Source organism: Coregonus lavaretus (assembly GCF_964263955.1).
Source record: "Coregonus lavaretus genome assembly, chromosome: 22".
In the NCBI taxonomy this organism is placed as follows: domain Eukaryota; kingdom Metazoa; phylum Chordata; class Actinopteri; order Salmoniformes; family Salmonidae; genus Coregonus; species Coregonus lavaretus.
The window spans coordinates 29,475,416-29,493,053 of record NC_140009.1 but is presented as its reverse complement, the minus strand read 5'-3'; the positions used below and the strand labels follow the sequence as shown (position 1 = coordinate 29,493,053).

The 17,638-nt window shown below is 40.5% G+C and overlaps 2 protein-coding genes across 2 annotated transcripts; one reads left to right on the top strand and one right to left on the bottom strand.

The window, feature by feature from the left end:
- Nucleotides 1-1,239: 1,239 nt before the first annotated feature.
- Nucleotides 1,240-11,837, bottom strand: LOC311150038 (POU domain, class 6, transcription factor 1-like). Its single transcript, XM_084187282.1, has 11 exons — nucleotides 11,592-11,837; nucleotides 10,393-10,488; nucleotides 7,904-8,117; nucleotides 7,616-7,761; nucleotides 7,258-7,489; nucleotides 6,905-7,116; nucleotides 5,244-5,363; nucleotides 4,749-4,991; nucleotides 4,437-4,572; nucleotides 3,870-4,038; nucleotides 1,240-3,600 (listed from the first exon to the last, which is right to left on the bottom strand). The coding sequence occupies exons 2-11, from the start codon at nucleotides 10,444-10,446 to the stop codon at nucleotides 3,252-3,254; spliced, it is 1,875 nt and encodes a 624-aa protein (XP_084043408.1). The 5' UTR covers nucleotides 10,447-10,488; nucleotides 11,592-11,837; the 3' UTR covers nucleotides 1,240-3,251.
- A 1,163-nt stretch (nucleotides 11,838-13,000) lies between these two features.
- Nucleotides 13,001-17,385, top strand: LOC311149336 (DAZ-associated protein 2-like). Its single transcript, XM_084186492.1, has 4 exons — nucleotides 13,001-13,199; nucleotides 13,842-13,960; nucleotides 14,091-14,333; nucleotides 14,708-17,385. Exons 1-4 carry the CDS (start codon nucleotides 13,187-13,189, stop codon nucleotides 14,834-14,836), a joined length of 504 nt encoding a protein of 167 aa, XP_084042618.1. The 5' UTR covers nucleotides 13,001-13,186; the 3' UTR covers nucleotides 14,837-17,385.
- The last annotated feature ends 253 nt before the right edge of the window (nucleotides 17,386-17,638 follow it).

The following is a 17,638-nucleotide window of genomic DNA, read 5'->3' as shown; positions in this document are numbered from 1 at the left end:
CTAAAAAGCAACAAATTGGAAGTTTTGGAATGGCCTAGTCAAAGTCCAGACCTAATCCCAATTGAGATGTTGTGGCAGGACTTGAAACGAGCAGTTCCTGCTTGAAAACCCACACGTCACTGAGTTAAAGCAGTTCTGCATGGAAGAGTGGGCCAAAATTCCTCCACAGCGACGTGAGAGACTGATCAACAACTACAGGAAGCATTTGGTTGGAGTCATTGCAGCTAAAGGTGGCACAACCAGTTATTGAGTGTAAGGTGGCAATTACTTTTTCACACAGGGGAATTGGGTGTTGCATAACTTTGTTTATGAAATAAATGAAATAAATATGTAATTGTTGTGTTATTTGTCCACTTATGTTCCCTTTATCTAATATTATGTTTTGGTTGAAGATCTGATAACATTCAGTATCACAAATATGCAAAAGTAGAGAAAATTAGAAAGGGGCAAATACTTTTTCATAGCACTGTATATCTCATTGGTCATCCCCAAAGCCAACACCTCCTTTGGCTGCCATTCCTTCCAGTTCTCTGCTGCCAATGACTGGAACGAACTGCAAAAATCTCTGAAGCTGGAGACTCTTATCTCCCTCACTAACTTTAGGCATCAGTTGTCAGAGCAGCTTACCGATCACTGCACCTGTACACAGCCCATCTGTAATTAGCCCATCCAACTACCTCATCCCATATTGTTATTTATTTTGCTCATTTGCACCCCAGTATCTCTATTTGCACATCATCTTTTGCACATCTATCATTCCAGTGTTAATACGAAATTGTAACTATTTTGCACTATGGCCTATTTATTGCCTTACCTCCATAATTTACTACATTCGCACACTGTATATATATATATTTTCTGTTGTATTTTTGACTTTATGTTTTGTTTACCCCATATGTAACTCTGTGTTGTTGTTTTTATCGCACTGCTTTGCTTTATCTTGGCCAGGTCGCAGTTGTAAATGAGAACTTGTTCTCAACTGGCTTACCTGGTTAAATAAAGGTTAAATAAAAAATAAAAAAAATAAAAAGAAGAGTCCTTTATCATTCTCTATGGCATTTGTGGATCTGAAGAGACTGGATATGTGTGAAATATGACAGAATCCCTTTGGAAGCCACAAATAATCTTTACTAGAGATGTCATAAGCAAGGGGTTAAGGTCTAGAGAAAGGACAAGGGATTGTTAGTGTGATTTAGACCTATTTTTTAAGTCAGAAGTCAAGACAATAAAAGACTCAGGCAGTGTTCAGTAAGCCTTTATTTGGCAGAGAATGTCCAGATACAAAATAACATAATAGTCACTCTCATGACCTCATCTCACACATAATCTATTCAGATGTATTACTGGTTTTATACTGCACACCTTATACAACAAGTGTAAATAATATTTGTTATGCCCAACATCAACAAAATGTGTGATATAATTAGTTAAAATCGGAAAACAACACTATTAAACTGTGTTCACCTTGGATTTTCATTTGCATTCTGTCATCTCAAAATTATTCAGACAAAAGACAATTCACTGGGGAGAATCCTAAAAAAGTTTTAGGTTATAGATACCTCTGAAATGGCAGTTGTGTAACATAACACATGATTCATATAGCAATTATTTTCTTCCTTTCTGAAAACATATTATCAATCTTAAAAGGCAATTATGGGGAACAAATTAAATTAATTACACGGTTCAGCATGGCATATCACAGACATAGACAAACATCAGAATATGAATTATATCAATTTGGGACCACAAACGACCAAGTATTGTAGTTTATTCTCATTCAGTCATGTACCACACTGGCTAAAGATAACCTTACAAAATTGATGCTCATTAGGCATTGAAGTCTGACCATTAAAAAATGTTTGCGTCTGTATGTCAAGCAAAACATGATCAACCACTTAAATATGCTGGGTAACCAGTTGTCATTTGCTACATTTTCAAATATGTTGGATAGACCAGACATAAAAACCAATGAAGATTCAACATTTTCTAGAACAATAAAAATGATAGATTTCCAAATATAATAAACTTAATTTAGCGTTCGCCAACCTACAAAGCTGCATCCCTCTTCATCTGCAATCAAGGCTTTTCAGAAGTTATCTCTAAAGTGCAAACAATTACGAGGTTATAGAAAAGGGCGGGGAAGCCATTAGGTACTTCAATTTTGTTTGTCCCTAAAATACCATTCCTTTTAGCTGAGAATCTGTATTTCATATACATTAATAATAACAATCAATTCATTCACATAGTCAAGTTGTTTTATTCAATCAATTTGATTAATTAGATAATTCTTTATGTCACGTAAGTATTCTCAATATACAGTACACATTAAACCGCACTGACGCCTGACTCACTTGAGACAGGCTGTGTTTTAAACTCTTGACTCTGTGATATCTGCGGATGGACCATGCAAGGCTGACATCTGTTAACTATTTGAAATAATGTACAAGTGGCTTTTACAGATGAACTAATCCAAAATGACAACCTTTACCATGGTAAACAAAGGGGCATTGCTTTTGGATGCATTTGCTGTTTGTGTTGTGTTTGTGTGTTGTGGTTGTGTTTCAAATTATTTTGTGCCGAATAGAAATTAATGCTAAAAAATGTATTGTGTCATTTTGGAGTCATTTTTATTGTAAATAAGAATATAATATGTTTCTAAACACTTCTACATTAATGTGGATGCTACCATGATTACTGATAATCCTGAATGAATCGTGAATAATGATGAGTGAGAAAGTTAGACGCACAAATATTGTACATACCAGTTCCAAACCTATTTTGGTGGCACCAGCATAATATCAGAACAGATTGATCAGATGTTGTACAACTGTAACCAAATATCTTTAGAGGCTATTGCCACAAAATTCATAGACAGCCACTTGCAAAACTGTATTGTATGTGTATAAAACCAGGTGTATCAAAATTCCAGCCATTGCTTTACAAACGGCATTATATCAATAAATGAAAGAGGTTGTCAAACTGACAATAGAGGGTCTGTGAACATTAACCCAATCACGTTTCACATGCAATGTCTTTCTTTCTCTCCCACACACACACATCAAAACATATGGAGATAACTGAGTATTCTATGTCCATATAGTAAGACTCAGTTCGTGTCATTCAGTGTCCATATAATTTTTTACTTACTAAGGTTGACTGTGTTACGGTCTTTACAAAATGTTTTTCTTTAGCTGATTATGCGGTCCTTCCAACTTACCTACTAGTCAATGGCCAATTACTACTGCACAGGCTTACGGCTGCACTTGAAACACATTGATCTTGCTGGTGTTTTTCAGTGTCTGCCGCCTGTTGCAGAACCATACACGCACAACCTCACGGTCGTAGTTGAGCTCCTTAGCGATTTCCGTAATCTCCTGGCCCGTTGGCAGGGCATTCTTCTCAAAGTAGGTGTTGAGCACTTCGATGGCCTGCGGGGTGAAGCTGGTGCGACGCTTGCGTTTCTTGGATGGCTCACCACCCACAAACTCCATCAAATTCTGCTGACCCTTCTGGTTCCACAGCTCTGCTTCAGCCAGCCACCGCTCCAGCACAGGCTTCAGCTTCTGAGCACTCTTGGGTGTAATGTCCAGCTTCTCAAACCTGCAAGAAGCAACAACTTATAAACTAATAACACAATAGCCTCTGATCAACCAGAGTACCTGACCCCATTTAATCTTTATTTAACTGTCAGAGCTACTATCCTGTGACATTCCTACTATAGTATCAAGACTTCCAAAATATAACCCTAGAACTACAATGTCCATAGCATACAAACATACACTATTTATCATATTTGATAGAAAGGATTTCAGAAACCTTGTACTGTGCTGCCTGCAACCACCCCCACCCAGTAGGCCAGAGGAGTTTACCTGCAGATGGCAGACTGGCTGTAGGCCGGTCCCTCTGTAGCCGTAAGGGCCTGTCCCACTTGTGTCTGCGTCAGCCCCAGGGACAGCCGGCGGATCTTGAAGTTCTTGGCAAACTCTCGAATCTCTTCCAGATTAATGCCCTCCTCATCTGTGCACCCTTGCTGTGGCTCTAAAGAGGGGAATAGACGAACCAGATATAAATATCTACCTACTTGTAAAAATATCTCTGATTGTAGAGAAGATGGGGATGTAGCTCAGTTGGTAGAGCATGGCGTTTGCAACGCCAGGGTTGTGGGTTCGATTCCCACAGGGGGCCAGTATGAAAATAAAAAAATATATATATATAAAAAAATATAAATAATAATAATAATAATGTATGCACTCACTAACTGTAAGTCGCTCTGGATAAGAGCGTCTGCTAAATGACTAAAATGTAAAAAAATGTAAGATGCTGCTTTTTCTTGGCCCGGCTACCTTGAAAAATATGTAAATCTCAAATGTGACTTCCCTGGTTAAATATACGATCAAATTAAATTAATAATAAATAAATAAAAGTGAACCACGTACTGCTGACGAGCTGGCCCACAGTGGGTGTCTCCCCACAGGTGATAGGGACTGAGGAGGAGATTGGAGTGACTGTCTTCATTGCAGACGGTTGTGGGGCGATGACCACAGGTGACTGCGTAACAGTTGTTACCTGAGCCTGAGGGGAAATTTCTGTCAGCAATGGATTAATGGTAACATCCAAAAGGCAATAACAAAGACTCACCATTCTCACTTTAAACCAATTTCGACCAACACCCCATAAAAACAGCATTTACAATTTTTCTGAAATTCTGATGGAGCACTCATAAGGACAAAATTGGTGGAGAAGGGTACCTGGGTGCTGGGCTTCGAGAATGTCACAGGAACATTAGGCTTGGGAATAACCGCAGCAGAAGTGGGGACTGTAGCAGGTCCATTCCCTATGGTGGCAATGATCTGGCCCTGGTTGTTCAGAACCAGCTGTGGCTGGACTGTCTGGACCTGCAGGCCTTGAAATCCCTGGAGATTCAGAGCCTGAGTAGCAGCCCCTCCTGTCAGTGAGGCAGGGTTCAGCATCAGGGGGATGGTTCCAATCACCTGGATGCCACATTTAAAGAATTAGGGCATATACTTATTAGTAACACTATACAAAAGGATTTATAAATAGTTTATAAGTTGTTTATTAACTGATTATCATAATACTATAACCTTTATAGATAAATACAAGTTTATAAATCTATAATAACAACATAGTCATAAGACATTAGTTGAAATTGTGTGATTCTTACTATGATCCTTGAAAAATAGTGAGCATGTTTGCTTGGTGGTTATGTTTGTCCTGTAACCCACCTGTCCCTGTGCGTTGGTGATGATCTGGCTGGTGATTCCAGACATGGCACTGGTGATGATGGGAGTGGATGTAAGGGAGCTGATGAACTGAGGCTGAGCCCCTAGAGATGCAGCACTGATCTGAGAGGATTGAAACGGAGGCATCCAGAACATATTGTTCTACTATCGATAATGTCATCATTTTGAATATAAGGTACACTATATTCAAGAGTGTGGATGAACAACAAGGCAATGTTAAACCATCTGCTCAAGTTATGCAGACTTATGTCCAAACTTTAAAGTTAAAAACATGAAAAACAAATACACGCACATCACATTAACCCTTTACACTCGTACCTGTATACAGGTTGGAAATGGCAGATTTGAAATTAGAACGCAGTAGCTGTACAGTAATATGCTATACATTAAGTCAGAGTTCAGGCTCTGCGCTTCACAGCTCTCTATGGGTTTTGACTGATAGCCATTCTGAACTTGAGCACCGCATGCGACAAGAAGTTTATTTATTTATTTTTTATTTAACTAGGCAAGTCAGTTAAGAACAAATTCTTATTTACAATGACGGCCTACCGTTGCCCCGATCCACCCGCTAATTGGGCAACTTTTGCAATTTTTTTGTTGTCAGAGTGAGAGAAACGCTGTGAATTAAGAGGACTCAATGTATTTTGAAAGATGAGACGTTGAGGATTATAATAAATACCACTTTGATGTCATACAAGCAAGCCAAACACCCATGAGTCCAAATGAGCACTTCACATTTCCATATCATACACTCCTAGAAAAGGGTTCCAAAAGGGTTCATCGGCTGTCCCCATAGAACACTTTTTGGTTCCAGGTAGAAGCATTTTGGGTTGCATGTAGAACCCTCTGTAGAAAGGGATCTACATGGAACCAAAAAGGTTATACCTGCAACCAAAAAGGGTTCTTCAAAGGGTTTTCTTCCAAGCACCTTTTCTTCTAAGAGTGTAAAACTCATGTCATATACAGTGTCAACTGTTATGTTTGATGTACAGTCACAAGATGACATGGCGTCATACCCTGGGTTCTTCTGAACAGAATGAGCCTGTTTGTCTATTGTGAAGAAAATTTGCTGCAGAACACACACCTGAATGCACACGACTCCTTTCTATGAGCACCAAAATTACGATCCGTTTCTCTGAATTGCCCTGTGAAAGCCTTACACTGTAAGATCGTATTTTATAACTTAGTCATGTTGGCAATAGAACAAGCTTTCGAATGATGCCCACCTGACCCAGATTGCGATTTATAATGGTCTGTCTTTGGATTGTGTAAAGAACAACGGTGATGGCGGGGATGCAGGGTTGTGTTCCAAACAAAACAAGTATGCTTGCTCTAGTTCCTCAACGGCACAGCTAGGAACGATTTTTAAAAAGCACCTTATAGTTGAAGACTATGTCCTGAAAGTGCATTGAAATTACTTAGGAAATGCACATAAAATCAACAGTGTAGTGTTTGAATTCAGTCTTGTGTCAGGTGAACTGTTGTGTCCTCAACTTTGGTCTACAAATTGTCCCATGCTTATGCTTTTCATATTTATTCTTGAAGAAACATTTAAATGTAGCCCTATCCATATACTGTAGGCCAATTTCCACGAGTGTAAAAGGTTAACTCACATACACGACAATACAGAAACACATTCTTACAATGGCAGGGTTGATGGAGAGGCCTGCAGAATGGAGTGTTGCCACAGACACACTGGGCTGAGAGACGGCTGGCATGGCCCGGGCCAGTTGGGCTGCGGTCACCTGCGTGTTCTGCTGAGCCTGCTGCATAGCTGCCTGGACCTGCTGTAGTGATGCTGTCTGAGACTGGAAAACCGTCTGCTGGGCCTGGACAGGGTTTAGCACAGTGGCTGCTGGGAAAGAAGAGCACAAACACATACAGATAAAGCCTCACTGTCCCCATGTGGTAGCCAAAAAACGATTGACTGTTGATTCAATGTGGATTAATGCAGAGATACATATTCTGTGAGGTGTGTATCTCTGCCATGTCTTACTTTGCAAGCCTTGTAAGCCGGCAAAGGGTAGTTTGAGGAGGCCTCCGGACTGGCTGGCAGCTGAAAGGCCAGGGAGTGTGGCTACGTTGCTGGTGGGGAAGGTGAGGACAGCCAGGCCTTGGCCCCCCATGGACCCTGCCATGCTGAGGGGGATGAGCAGGGGCTGGCCCAGGGAGCCTGTCTGGGCCATCATCCCTGTCATCAGAGTGGCCAGACCATCCTGGGTCAGGACCTACAGGGAAGGAGGAGGGGGTTATTAGGAAGAGGGGTGACAAATAAACAGGATAAAAATTATTGGCAGATGAAGGAACCACACATTACACAAAAAAAGTATGTATTTTAGTTTAATTGTTCTCACCTGTTGACAGCCCTGCAAGCTCTGCACAGTGATGGGCATGGTGGCCTGTGGCTGCGACAGGGATACACTGATGGGAACTGCAGTCTGAGCAAGATTCTGGACAGCAGAGGCTGCAGAATCCACAGCCACCACCTGCTCCCCCAGCACTGACAGCACAGAGAGAGAACACACTGTTTGTCTACCATCAGCACACACCCCACATCACTCTTAAAACATTTGTGAAACATTTTTACACTGCAGCATTAAACAAGATGCAGTTTAACCTGTATTGCATGGAGTCTAACCTACCGTATCGGTATCCTACAAAGGGCTCACCTACTCCCCCAGTGTTGTGGGGTGCTGGCGGGCTGTCCTGTGTTCCTGCCTCAGGTTGCATAGCCTGATTACTCACATCCTCACCCCCCAAACCAGTCCTCCCATCAGGCACTGAGGATGGAAGAGAGGCTTGATCTACCTCCACTTCCAAGACACGGATGGTCTCATGACCAGACATCACTATCACCTGTGCAGCAGTGGGGAGCACAAGACAAGGGCTCATATTCAAAAAGTGTCTCAGAGTAGGGGTGCTGATCTAGGATCCGTTTTGCCTTTTAGATCATATGAATAAGACTACATGGAAATGAGAGACCTGGTCCTAGACCAGCACTCCTACTGAGAGAAGCTTAATTGGAATACAAGCACAAGTCACGCAACTACACAATAAATGACTCATCATCTATTCTCAGCAGCGTAAATGTTTTTGTTCCGAGCCATGACCAGGAATATAGGTCATCATGTAGTAATTATATAATTATAAGGCATATACATCCAGGCTAGGCTCAGTGTTACTCCATTAAAATTATCTAAATGTTGCCATACCATTCGGTCTCGATCTACTGAGACAACCCAGGTAGAGGACAATGTCTATTGGTTACTTGTGGAACAGAGTAACAGCAGTAATTAGCCTTATCCTAATTATCCTATTTGTATATTATTAGTAAATATAACAAAGCAAAGACATGATGCATGCGTGGATGCAGCCATGAAAGGTGTAAAGGAGAGGCACAGAAAACCTGAGCTGGAGGGCAAGGTGCAGACAGAGAGACAGTGCAATGCAGGAAAGACTGAAAGCATACCTGGTTGTTTTTGGTAGGGAATTTCAAAGTGCAGGAACCTAATGGCTGAAAAAATATGTCTGCAGTCAGACAGTGAATGGCTAAGGAGAACAACAGAGAGGCCAAGCACACACGTTAGGACACAATGAACCAAAACAAAAGCACACAAATGAAAAAAAAACATTAGTTCAACAAAACTACAACAAAGAGTGTCAGCCAACAAGCAGCTCAAGCGATGCTTTCTGAGAGCTCCTCTCATAATTCAAGAAATAAATTGCTTTAGTTTGCTGACTATGAGTGTAAAGGACACAGCCGGAGTGAACATACACAATTAATCAATAAGCATGAAAGAGTATAGCGCAAACTCAGAAGTGTTACGGAAGCGGTATTAATTGATGACATATTAAGTGGCAAACTACACTACATGGCCAAAAGTATGTGGACACCTGCTCGTCAAACATCTAATTCCAAAATCATGGGCATTCATATGGAGTTGGTCCCCACTTTGCTGCTATAACAGCCTCCACTCTTCTGGGAAGGCTTTCCACTAGATGTTGGAACATTGCTGCGGGGACTTGCTTCTATTCAGCCACGAGAGCATTACTGAGGTCGGGCACTGATGTTGGGCGATTAGGCCTGGCTCGCAGTCGGTTTTCCAATTCATCCCAAAGGTGTTCGATGGGGTTGAGGTCAGGGCTCTGTGCAGGCCAGTCAAGTTCATCCACACTGATCTCGACAAACCATTTCGGTATGGACCTCGCTTTGTGCACGGGGGCATTGTCATGCTGAAACAGGAAAGGGCCTTCCCCAAATTGCCACAATGTTGGAAGCACAGAATCGTCTAGAATGTCATTGTATGCTGTAGCGTTAAGATTTCCCTTCACTGGAACTAAGGGGCCTAGCCCGAACCATGAAAAACAGACCCAGACCATTATTCCTCCTCCACCAAAATGTAAGGTTGGCACCATGCATTCGGGCAGGTAGCGTTCTCCTGGCATCCGCCAAACCCAAATTAATCAGTCGGACTGCCAGATGGTGAAGCGTGATTCATCACCCCAGAGAATGCTTTCTACTGCTCCAGAGTCCAATGGCGGCGAGCTTTACACCACTCCAGCTGACGCTTGGCATTGCGCATGGTGATCTTAGGCTTGCGCTTTAGCACTCGGTGGTCCCGTTCTGTGAGTTTGTGTGGCCTACCACTTCGCGGCTGAGCCGTTGTTGTCCCTAGACGTTTCCACTTCACAATAACAGCACTTACAGTTGACCGAGGCAGCTCTAGCATGGCAGAAATCTGATGAACTGACTTGTTGGAAAGGTGGCATCCTATGCCGGTGCCACGTTGAAAGTCACTGAGCTCTTCAGTAAGGCCATTCTACTGCCAATGTTTGTCTATGGAGATTGCATGGCTGTGTGCTCGACTTTATACACCTGTCAGCAACGGGTGTGGCTGAAATAGCCAAATCCACTCATTTGAAGGGGTGTCCACATACTTTTTATATAGTGTGTATGTCAACCTCAAGATGACTGTGTGGGGTTAATCATTCCAAATATATGGTGACATGGAGGTGGCAACAGTTCATGACAGAAGACTATAAAGCAGAGGCAACATAGATTTTGGAAAGTTGGGCAGGGGTGTGTTACTAACATGATATCAGGTAGTGTTGACAGAGAGGTTAGTGGTACCTGTTCATTGACAGTGAGGGGTGTGTCAGCAGCAGGGAGATCCTGAGGGTCCATGGTTCAGTGCTCTCACCACCAAGCAGTCACTGTCTTGATATTCTAAGTAAGGCGGGAGAATACTGTACCATCAAAACTACCAGGTATTAAGCTAGCCTATGTGAATTGTGTTTTCCATCTATGTGGTGTGCTGATACTTTTTCTATATACTCTATGAAATAAAGGTTGTAGACATTAGTGCTACTAAAAACGACTGTTCAATAGCAAATAGTTCAAATAACCCTCCTACATTTAGTGTCTGATAGGCTTATCTAATAAAATGGTGGTCAGATGTGCAGGCAGGCAGCTGTAGCCATGACAATTTGGTTTATAGTAGTAGTTAAAGCAGGGATGGGCAACTGGCGGACCCCTTTTGTAGGCCCGCGGATAAATTTCCACAAGAACCAAAATATATATGTATCTTTTAGTGGCCCACACTCCCATCAAAGTTGCCCATCACTAAGTTAAAGGGTATAAAAACAACTAATCAAATGATGGCTCAAAAGTGAGAGCACTAGAAATAGAAGTCACAACTAGGAGATTTAGTCCGGACAGTGTAGGCCTACTTGTACTGGGGACTACAGGGGTGCACGCTCACACACAGTAATAATAGACTGTATGACTTGATTTTTCATAAAGGCAAAGTCTTTATGTCAAATTAAACATATGAATAATGCACCATGAATAGGCAGCTTCTTGATCATAAGTGGCCTAGCCCTAGAAAATAGGCCCGCCTGCGTCTCCCCAAACATCTAGCTTTCTAGAACGATAACAGCTGAAAAAAACTATTCGAGATTCTAATATTTTAACGTAACGTCAAAAAGATAAGTGGCGCGCAGCACACCCCAACACAGAAATTATAGATCTGTCAAAACTTCGGCAGGTGTTGATCCCCATACACCACCCCCAACCTAGCCGCAATAAAAGTATCGCCGTGTACTTATTTGAGGACACGATGTTACCCATTAAACATGCTGCGACCAAAATCACCCGCCATTCCATGCCTGGGGACTGTATTTTATGTGTTTCCCTCTCTTTATCATAAATATATAAATTATGCTAATTAAGAGCATTGCATATTAACAAAAAAACGAATTTCCTCTCGCCATTTCGTCGCGCTATAGCGGATGGGAGTCTTAAACTGAAAGCAAAGCAAAGCAACTTACCGTAAATGTGTCTTATTTTCTGAGGTTCTCCCCTTTTTTTAAATCTTTGCCACAGTTTGTTTTAGTCACACATAATTAAAAATCCATCTCACCGCTCCAGACAGGAGCTGTGGCTGCACACAAAAGAGTCATTTGCATTGATAAGGAGGGTTGGGATCCTTTTTTTCTTAATATTTAATGACGGTCCCTTCGGTACTACAATTCAGATTACCTATATTCCTCAAGATACCATCTAAAATCGATTTCTGCTGTAAAGACCAATGGAAAATACCACTAAAATTACAACAAATCTGGCCTTTTGCACTACGTCATGAGCATAATTTATGCAAGTAAAATCTTGCATTGAAAAATGTCTGCCTCGACTTGAGAGGAGCCATGGCTGCCTTAAAGGGAAAGTGCATCTTTAAAAGGACAGTTTAGCACTTTGGCAAAGGTGAATAGGGATCAGTTGCTTATTATCTTTTAAAAAAATATATGTGGTACAGAATAGAATGTAGCAGCAAAGAGACTCCGTGGAACTTTTCCCTCTGGAGGTCAAAAGGGGTCCTCTGGCCTAGAAATACTGTCCAGAAGTAATTACTTCATTGGACAGATAGGGCACACCCATGAGCATAAATTGTTTCCCTAAATACTAAGGATTTGTGTTTTCATTACATAATTGTAACATGTTGTCACATTTCACATGCACCGTTGGTACAGAGTATTGATTGATTATATATGACCTACTAGCACCATATTTCACTGCATTTCTCTTGGAGGAATAGTCCTTGGTGTGTTTTCTCTCCATTTTCTTGCCAGCTGGCAGACACTGGCATTTGCATGCATTTGTAGTGTATTGCCATGGAGCTCAAAGGGAGAGCTGAGATGTTTGAATCTTTAATTAGCCCCATGGCAAGTGCTCTCTACTGTCTGTTCAATCACAATGTCCTCTATCATCGAAGCTGAAATATTCCTGCCAAGAATTTACTAACTGTCACTTAATGATCAGAATAGTGTATTAAAATATTTTGAATAAAATTGCTATATCATCCTCCATATCATCACCCTGATGGGCATTAGTGATGATGTGGTGATGTACCCCCAATTGTTTTCTTATGGATCAAAAAAGTAACCAATAATTTTTTTATAATGATCAACGTCAAATAGGTTTTTAGACTAGGAAGTATTTGAAGACTAGCAGAATAAATAGCAGGAAACGTAAAGCAAATATATATATATACATTTTAATTATCTTGAATGTTATCCAACAGTTTATGTCTAGGTCTGGTTGAGCACCTTCAGTGCCCACTTTTCCCATGCCATGGAACATTTATTAAATATAAAGAAAACTACAAAGTAAATTGAGCCAGTTAGGTAATGTAAAATAATTTACACAGCGCACGCACTTTCACCCGTAGAATGGGAGTGGCGAAGCACATATGACGTAACTGCATCCACCGTCACAACACAAATCTAGAGAAAAACAAGGAAGTGAACGGTCACGTAACTCTGAACTGTTATCTCAATTTTTAGTTTTCAAACGGTCCTTATATAAAATACTTTTAGCTTCAGAATAATCGTATTCGACGCATTAAACCGCACACCAATTCAGGACAATGAACAACAAAGGTAATTTAGCTAACGTCCACAACCATTGTATTAGCTCACATGCTAGCTATCTAACAACAGCGGCTAAGGGTTAGTTAGCTAGATAGCTAACAATCGAGACTAAAAGGTCTACTTGACCGAAGTCTTTTCTGTTTCCATTATAAATTAGCCCAACCACTAAGGTAGATACTGGTGTCTAAATCGTAATAGAGTCGACATGTAAGTAGCCAGCTAGCTTTCTAGGTAGCTAACGTTAATGTTGCCCAATACGTAACATTAGAAAGCTTGCTGTAGTTACTACATGCTAATTAGCTTGTAGCCGCATACTCTGACCTCAATATCACTATCCAGCTAGCTTTTGCAGTTAGCTCTAGGACCTGTCATAGTCACTATTATGTCAGTTGGGTAAGTGTTTTGTTGTGACAATATTAACTTAGCTAGCTAACGTTAACTAATTATTATTGATGAAAGAAGTATTTTCTGCATGTTATGTTAGCTAGCTATACGTTTCTTAAATTAGACCGGTTGGTAGTAGATTCCAAACTACGTTAGCCCTGAATAATGTTTTGCTATTGTGTGAAGATTGAGTAAAACAGAGAAATGTGGGTATTGATAATAGTATAATATTATGTATCAATAATAGTATAATATTGTGTATCACAGGTTCCTATCCCCAGCAAGCTGTGTACCCTCAGCAGAGTAGTGCACCCATCTACCCACCTGCGATGCAAGTGTCTCCCCAGGCACCCCCTTACTCAGACGCACCACCTGCATACTCTGAGGTAACAAGTTTATTCCAAATATAAATGTCTATCTACTTTTGTGAAGAGTATTACCAATCATATCAATACAAACACACTGACCGACTGACTCTAACTCTCCCCTTTTCATATTTTCTCCATTACGCCAAAGATCTATCAGCCCAGGTATGTGCACCCATCTCAGGCTGGCCAGCTACAGCAAATGTCCCAGTACCCTGGCACTCAGATGTACATGCAACTGCCCCAGTCCATGGCTGTTGGACCAATGGGCCACAACGTCCCAATGGCATACTACCCCATGGGAGCCATGTATCCCCCTGGCTCCACTGTGCTAGTGGAGGGAGGATATGATGCTGGTGCTCGCTTTGGTCAAAGCAACAGTGCTTCCATCCCGGTGAGTATCCTCAAAACGCCTAGGATATATCCTGGGTGTCAAACTCAATACCTGGATGACTGTGAATTTGCTGTTTTTTGTTATTTCCTTTTAACAAGTGTCCAATTAAAGACCTAGACAACCTGATGAGGGGAAGTAATCAATTACCTTAATAAGTACAAGGGAGGAGTGAAAGCCTGACAACACTCGGCCTCCCAGTAATTGAGTTTGACACCCCAGGCTTATATGTTACTCAACGTCATGTGGTTCTATCATAAATCAATGTTCATATTGTACTGGAGCCAAATATATATCCTGTGTAATTGATAACAGATATTGGTAAAGTTACTCATGTATGTGACTATTTCTTTCCCCCTCACCTAAACACATCACAGCCCCCACCTCCTGGCCACATGCCTAATGCAGCTCAGCTGGCCGCCATGCAGGGTGCCAACGTCATGATGACACAGCGCAAGAACAACTTCTTCGTGGGTGGCTCCAATGGCGGGTACACCATCTGGTAACAGCCAGTGTTTTCCGCAACCTCTCCCCATTCTCCTCTCCCTCATTCAAAATGATGACTCCTTCTCCTGGCCCATCCGCCAACCCCTTCCGGGATACTGATATCACCTAACGGAATGTAATATTTTAGAGCCCTGATAAAAGGTACAGTACTCCACTTCCGATCCCAAAGCAAAACAGTCCTAATTACTGATTCATAATTTGGGCTGCTGAACTGGTTCCCTGACCTTACAATGATAGTGCTGCTGTCTTAAGTCAAAACACATCTCACTGGTTATATTTTCTTTTTTTAATGCATGACATCAATCTACACTCTTAACACTGTCATCATTTTGTACTTGATAACTTCTGTTCATGTTTATAAACACTCATTGGACTTGGCCTAATGTCTTCCTCACAAAGAGTGCTACTGATCCAAGTAGAGCATCATATGTACTTTAGTTTTCACTGTTGCATGGCATGTTGAATATGCCCAGTAGGCCTATCTAAAATCAGTTCCTGCGACCACTGGATTAATTTGAATCTGATCAAATAGATGTGTGTTGTAGTATAATAAATACTAGTATGTTAAACAAGAACCCAAACAAGAATGGATTACAAAATGATTACCAGATTATAACATGCCATGGTGGTTTACTGTACCTTCTTGGGCAACTGTAGATTAACATCATCGGGTGCCAAAGAGCACCGTGACTTAAATAAAAGTAAATTGACTTAAAATACTTCAAGAATGAAGTTGAGATTTGGATAATCGAAAGGGTTGGTTGGCTTTACATTTGCGCAGTTATTGGTTTTAATTTTTGCCGGGGTTTTTTCTTCCCTAAATTGGATACCCAGAGTTGTACAGCATCCCAGTGTTTGGTTTCCTTAAGTAAAACAATGGCACCCACCTGTTCTTAAACACTTAAAAGCACTGTCATGTAAACTAGAATAATCTACTAAAATCAGGGGGTTATTAAGAGTTAAACACTTTTTACTTTAATCCTTCGTTATAAGGACTGTGAGGGTTCAATTACAATGTAACCAGTTTGTTTCTTTTCAGTATTTATCACTTTCGGGCACATCTTAAAGTGATTTGTTATAATTAATTATTAGTTAATGTTAGTATAACCAATTAGCTGGTTGTACCAAAGAAATGGTCTAGACTGCACTAGTAAATATTTGGTTGTGACTTATAATTATAGTAATTGAAATATGGCACATTTTGAAAAGCAAACATCAGATTTAAGGAACAGTGATGAGTTTGATGGTACTTAAGACCTTCGATCTGGCATTGCTGTTGCTGTATTTTTTAATGGGGTGCTTAAATGTTTAATGTAATTGTGACTAGGTGGTTCTGCATGCTTTTTTGCACTTTTGCTTTGTACAATTTTGATTTTTGTAAAGATGTATCATTGCTAATTTTTTATAGAAATACCACAAGCATTGATTTATGTGCACTGCTGGAAATTAGATTTTGCTACTTGTTTTTAGTACAAATGCTAATAACCTGCAAATACAGTGCTATGCATGTTACTCTTTCCTGTCCAACTTTTTTAGAATTAATTTAAATGTACTTTCACTCCAAAAGGGGTGTTGGGTGTTCCTAAATGTTTTAGGACTGCAGAAAATCACGTGCATATGGTTCCCGATTTGTTTAATATAGTGTTAAGCCACATTATTTCTGAATACATTTTCTTATAAATAAAAATATGCATTGCATCAGTGGAGCTTACAACTGTTGACAACTGTTTATTTTCCAATACACTTCTGTGCTGCTAATTAAACTACTGGATAAACTTTAAGTAATAAATATCTAACACTAGGTTTGATCTAGTTTGTGAGACCATGTCTGCATTCAAGAATTTGATATTTTGGTTGAAACATAACATGGTTCCTTGCTGTTTTTATTTTTCCTCATGTAACGTCTTGCATGTTCTGATAAGTCACTGGGGTTTCCGACATAATAGCCTAGATTTGATAGCTGTAGACCTCATGGAAACAGAAGTAGTCTTCACTGAAATGTGAATTCCAGGTCACTTTGGTCAGTAAGTTGTCTGGTAACCTACTAGCCTAGCATGCAACCTATTTGCACATGTATTATCAGACTGCAGCTGTTCTTGGTAACACTGATCACATGACCAGCTTCCATTCCAAACATGGTTATCATGTCACTCATATTTAGCGCGGCTGTAAATGTGTATCCCATTCCCAAACACACATTGATGCTTCATACCGTTTAAAAAGGGGTCACAGCTTTCAAAATGTAAACAAAAAATCTATTCCTTCAAACACTGTGTAATTTTTTGTTTTCTTTCTGTCCAAGGCCTGACAATATTGTTTAATGCAGCAAAATAATCGTGGCTTAGACCTAGCAATATGATGTACTGTAATGCAGCAACATAATGGTGGCTTAGACCCAGCAATATGATTTACTGTAATGCTTACCAGTAGATGCCATGCCAACCACAGCCAGTGTGGAGTAAACATTGAAGGATTTATGGACATTTATAGTTCAGGGATTCTCTAACATTTTTATAATATGGATATGTATTAAAGTGATTTGATGGACTATGGTACACTTTATTTTAAGATTAAGGAGATGAGTTACTTTGGTTTGCTGAAACATGCATCTGGAAGAAAGAACTCTGCAAAGGAACTTTGGAGCACAACGTTTTTTTATAAACGTAAAATATAACAACAATTTAGAATAAAGGATATTTTGGACAATTGAAATGCTACCTGTTCCGAGTTCTTTTCCGTCATTTTGAAAAATGTTTGTGACATGCATCAGGACTCTCAAGCAGCTCAAGTGGCCCTGTATG